Raw genomic sequence first — 5786 nt, 5'->3', positions numbered from 1 at the left:
ATATATATAATTTTTCTGTATATTAAAAAAGTACACGGAAAAACGAGATAAGACTTGTCCAACAAGATTGTGAACTTGAGAATATTATGAATGATATTTAAATCATCAAGTTTAAATCGTCAAGCTTTTTTTAAGGACATTATTCAGAATTTCTTTGAGATCAGAAAAAATGATCTGTCAAAACGTACTTGATCCCGTTAGTCCCCAGGGCTAGCGAAACAACTTTGCGGCTGAGCGACAAACAGGGAAAGTTGTGCCCCCACCCGCATCATTTTCAGAGGCTTGGGGCACGGCAGTGACGTCACCCATCCGGGACCGACCGGATCGAGAAGCTTTCACGCTCTAATCTCTTATGCAACCTGTCCCGATGATCGACTCGATTATATTAAATTATCCCTTTTATCACCACAAGCATTGCTTGTCTCCGGTTTAGAAAAATAGAGAATCAACTATGAAATCTCAGGGTGGAAAGTACAAGAATAGACTAAGAAAATGTCAAGCGCCAGATTGCAACGGCACTTTCGCCATCTTGAATGGCTCTGCACGATCTCACGTGTCCACCTGTGCGATACTCGAGATATTTCTCATTAAATTATTCTTCATATTAATCTTTGCAATTGATCAGCATTTTTTAGATATTTATTCATGATTTCTCCTTAAAAGATATGTATAAGCATGTCTTTCATAATTTAATTAATATATGATTTTAATTATTCAAGATTATCAGCGCTTTGAAGAACGTACGTTCAATATCACTACGATATCGCGAATCATTTCCGGTAAAGTCAGATTACGATTCTTATATGCAATTCTAATGCGATGTATAAAGAAAATGAAGGCTAAATAAAACGGCTATTTGTAAGAAAATAATTACTGTATTTAACAGAAAAATTTGATCCAGATCATGAAATTCTCAAATCATTGTAAGAATCGTTTCTTATATAAGTTACGATTGATAACGTTTGGAGAACTTTCATATGTTGTTTCATCGAAAATACATCGAATATATAAACAGAACTATTTACTTAGAACATATAAAATTATTTATGAGTTTAGAAAATTAGTGAAAAGGCTGCAAGTAGTTTAATTATTTCCGCGGCGTTCTTTAGAGTTCTTTGATGTAAAAGTGAGCAGCTGGCAAAATAATTCCGATTTCAATTAAATGAATCAATGTGTTCATAATCCTTTTCTAATTTCAACATTCTCCTTGCTCTAACAATACATATATGGTCCGTCTCTATCAATATCTAAGATCGATGCGGAAATATGATAACCGCATATACCGGTGTAGAACGATGTAGAACGATATCGGCGACAACGAGAGAGTTGAACAGAAAAATCTGTTACTCACCGGCAAGGACGAAAGCTGCTATCAGGAGCAGCACCAACGAGGACCTCATGCTCCTCGGCAAAGAATACAACTTCCTCTTCTTGACCACGTCTTCGTCGTCGTCGTCTTGCCACGAGCTGCTTCCAGGGTATCACCCACCTCTTTACCCCTCAATCACTCCCGTTCAACTGACGTTCGAAACGCTACTGTTCAGGAAGGGATAAAAGGGAACCGATCGGGGTGGGGTAGCAACGTAGCAACGTACCCGTTCACCACTTCCGGGACGAGGTAGGAGAATTAAATGCTCAAACAGGACTCCAGTTCTAGGATGAAGAGGATCCAGGCTAGAACTTGGCCGCGAAATGCTTAACAGCGATCTTCTTCATGTAACGGCACACGAGTCGGGCGAGGACGAATAATGCCTTCAAGGACGCGGACCTTGAAGGTGTAGGTACCGCTCACGGACTGGCTGAGGCCCGCCACTGGTCGGGCCTTATATTGCCACCACCACAACGGTGTACGATCAGGTCCCCTCTTTCTCATCTTTGAGTATTGCCACCGTGCAAATCGTATCTCCGTTGATCCAGGTACGTATGAAATCGTCGAGACACCTTGTTTTCTGAGACATTCCAAGTCATGATATACCGTCACGACGATTATGGATATGATTGGATCTGAATGGAGCAAATGCTATCGCATCTTTCCATGCAAATGCTGAACAATTATTGACTCGATAATCAGCAGTCTTCGACATTCAATGTGAATGTACTTTTTACCTTGAAAGCAACGTAACTTTATGATTAATATAATAATGTTTAAATGAAATGAGTTTCGAAAATAATTGAACATGTCATGAAGTGCAAAACTTATAATAGCGATGAGTTTTTCTATCACGCTGGATGCAGATTTAATCCTATAAAGTTATGTAAATTTAGATATATCTCCTTGAAGATATTTTGATCTTGACGATCATTAATCGCACGATCGTACGTAGGAAGGGAAGAGTAATTGGTCAATAATTTCCCAGCAGTATGAAAGTACAAGGTACAGTAATTCATCGATGGGGTAGGTTCCAAGCATATAACCTCGACCTAGGAACTTAAAGAGACGTATCTGCATCTCTTGGCTCTAATGCTGTTTCATTATTTTATACGTTCTCGCAAAAAATTCCCGTGCGGAATACGTTTCGCTATTCTCATAGATTTTATCTCTATGGTTATATTAATTGAAAGTACATAAATTAAATTCAGCGATATGGAAATTTATGATGAGTAATATAAGAATGATAAAAGGATCGTATGACCAATCATTATAGAATATTTCTTTATAATAGTAGGGAATGTATCCATGCATAAATCTTTTGAAACGCTGTAAAATTAATAAAATCGGCGAATCAGAATAATTTTAAAACAAATTAACTTTACACAATTAACTTTATATTCAAATTTCAGTTTTTCTTTCCTGTTATTTTGATCATTTCACACATCGCTAATTATTTTACTTATTTTTTTATTTCCTATTTAAATTATTTAACTATATATTACATTATTAAGTAAACTCTTTTATATTAATATTATGTTTATATTTTAGATATAGTTTAGTTTTTAGATTTAGATTTGTTAAATAGCTTTATTTTATTGCTGATATTTAGTGTTTTGTGGTGTAAATTAAATCGGACTTCTTTTCATGTAGTTCCTTTTATATCTACTTACATTTCAATAAAGTTTTTAGTATTATTATTAAAACAAACATTGTAATGTTGAGAACTGAAGTTCCGATTTTTTTCAGTATTTTTGAATGAAATGAGAATATCTCTAACATTTTTTTGCCTAAACGGGAATGTCATCACTGGCATTTCAGAAAAATTTACGCTGAGAAAGTGATGAAAAATGATGTAAGTTTGCCAAGGTCGAAAAAATAATGACTTCCTTTGATCGCTTAGCATTTCGGCACATAAAATCAAAGTAAATTAAGATAAAATCAAAATAATATGTTTGAAGCATGTTAAAAGTACGAGCAAAATGTCTGGATTGCAGAAACTGCGTCGCCATTGAGATACCATCGGAGAAATGACGATAGTACTTATATTTCTTGTGCATCATGGATTCAATTAACAATCCTTAATCGCTTCTTAGTTTATCTGCTTTAAACCGCAGTAAGTCGTTCCTCCGATAGGGAAGCGAATCTTCCATTGAAATCGTCCATTGAAATTCTTTTATTGTAGCGATGAAGTGTTGCAACGATTCTAGCAATTTAAGTTATTCACGAATTTGTAATCGATCAGTTTGCAACGTCAAACTTTCGCGTGTTTTACTCAGAAAGAACGATTTTGCTGAACTCTAAAAATTTATGTTAATTCAGATTGGCAAATAATTTTGTTAGACCATTAAAATAATTATATTAGCAATTCGAATACGATAAACTCGAGCTTTCATGCATTTCACATAGAAAGAAACATTTTGCTGAAGCATTAAAAATTTAAGATACATGAAAAGAAGGATTTTGCTGAAATATCTAAAAATTTCAGCTTAAACGTTTCACATAATTATTTTGATAGTCTAATAAAAGTATTTTCTTATCTACATCTAGCTAAATTTAAAACTTCAACAATACCGTTCTTTTCGTAAAGATCTGAAAATTTTATTGAGCTATTAAAATAATTATGTAGAAAACTGAAATATATATGATAAGCTCAAACTTTTGCGCGTTTTGGATAGAAAGAACAATTTTCTAAAGTATCTAAAAATATAGGTATTATAGCCATCAATCTGAAAATAATTTTGTAGAAAATAATTGTATAGAAAATTCAAGTGTGGTAAAAGATATTCTAGAGAGCAGCCAACTTCAACACCCTACATAACTATTTTGATAAGCCAATAAAATCATTTTCAGATCTTTATCTAGCTATATTTTTCCGTGCTTCCGGTAGAACAGCTCGTATGTGTCGCAAATCCGGATACGTATATCGACGGCCAAGTATGAACGCCGGATAGAAAATGAGGCATTCCCGAGCGTAATTGCTGGAAAGTCGCGTAAACGATATTATTAACGTTATCACTAACGTCTGAGTGTTTTACGTAATATTTGTTTATATCGATCGGCAGATCGCGAAAATTTGCCTGCATCGCGCAGCAGCTTTCTACGATGATCTAAGATTTTTACATAACGCTGAGAAATGAAGCGAATAAATATTCGTTCGTCGTTCCTTGCTGTCGTTTTGCATTTTCTTGCAATATTATTATACATGAACGAAACACTATCGTGCTGCACAGCTCCGATCTATCATCATCATTGTCGACGCCGTCATGGATTTGCGGTCAAAAGTGAAACGATCGTGAACACAGTTTCATTTGCGGATCGGATGCTGATCGTCTCACGCGCCAACTAATGATAGACCGATAGATCGAAATATTACAATATCGTGACATACAATCTCTCGAAAGTGGCAGCGGCGCCGCCGTCTCTCTCAACGCAATGCCACACGACGCCCGTAATCACCCGCGGGCGTCGTCCGGGCAGATCTTTTTCAAATGTCAAAGCAGGAGAAAGAGAGAGAAAGACAGGGAGGAGGGCAAGGGCTCGTTTGGCATTTTGGACGGGCCCGTGCAGACGTGCTTATTACACCATCTCGTCGGACTAACTCTCGAGATAAATGCCAAGCGGTGCTCGCGAATCTCTCCATGGATTCCGGGATGGATCGCTTTTCGTTGTGAGCCGATGAGAAAAGCATTGTGGACCTGTATGAGAATGTCGTCCTTTTGTCGATTGAGAATTCCACAGCGACAATGCGTTATCGTGCGCCGATCATCGTGATTTGCGAACACATGTCCAGCATTCATTTAACGATTTTTTTATTAACATTCGTGCGTGTATACGATTTTGTCATTTTAATTATTTTTCACGTTTATTTCGAACGACTTTCGCGGATTCCAATTTTTACTCCTACGATTCTAATAAATACAGCAATTCTAGAAAAAACGATTTTGCTAGAATATTAAAAAATTTGGTTAAATATAAATTTGAAAATAATTTTGTTGGATCATCGAAATAAAATGTAGAAGAAATAATATGCTCCAGCTGAAATGTTAAAACTTTTTTTTGTAATAGTTTTTTGTAGTTTTTTTTGTAGTATTACTTATCATGCTTGAGCATCCTATGTAACTCTGTTCAACATACAAACTCTCTGCGTATTATAATATTATAATATATAGCCGAAGATTTTTCGCACTGAACGATATCGTCAGGATTTGTACTAAATTGGAATATAATAGAAAAATGGGAGATAACTTTTTACTCATTTCATCCTAATCTAAAAATCCTGTTGCTACGCAAATTCTGACGGCATCGTGTTCAGTGCAGAAAAATCTTCGGAATATGTACTATGGCACTTCAAAAAGAGAAAAATGATTTTGTTAAACTGTGTTATATCAGAAAGTTTAAAATTCGAATAGCCATA

General features: G+C 35.6%; 1 protein-coding gene across 2 annotated transcripts in view; it reads right to left on the bottom strand.

The window, feature by feature from the left end:
- Positions 1-1786, bottom strand: part of LOC108691678 — a 4444-nt gene extending 2658 nt beyond the window's left edge. For both annotated transcript variants that reach the window (XM_018199547.1, XM_018199548.1), the window contains exon 1: positions 1352-1786. In XM_018199547.1, the coding sequence (XP_018055036.1) occupies positions 1352-1400 (49 nt within the window). In that variant the 5' untranslated portion in view covers positions 1401-1786. The remainder of the gene's footprint in view (positions 1-1351) is intronic.
- Positions 1787-5786: the final 4000 nt, after the last annotated feature.

Source organism: Atta colombica, unplaced genomic scaffold (genome assembly GCF_001594045.1).
Source record: "Atta colombica isolate Treedump-2 unplaced genomic scaffold, Acol1.0 scaffold49, whole genome shotgun sequence".
NCBI lineage: Eukaryota > Metazoa > Arthropoda > Insecta > Hymenoptera > Formicidae > Atta > Atta colombica.
Note: the sequence above shows the minus strand (reverse complement) of the source record. Positions and strands in the feature narration are given on the sequence as shown.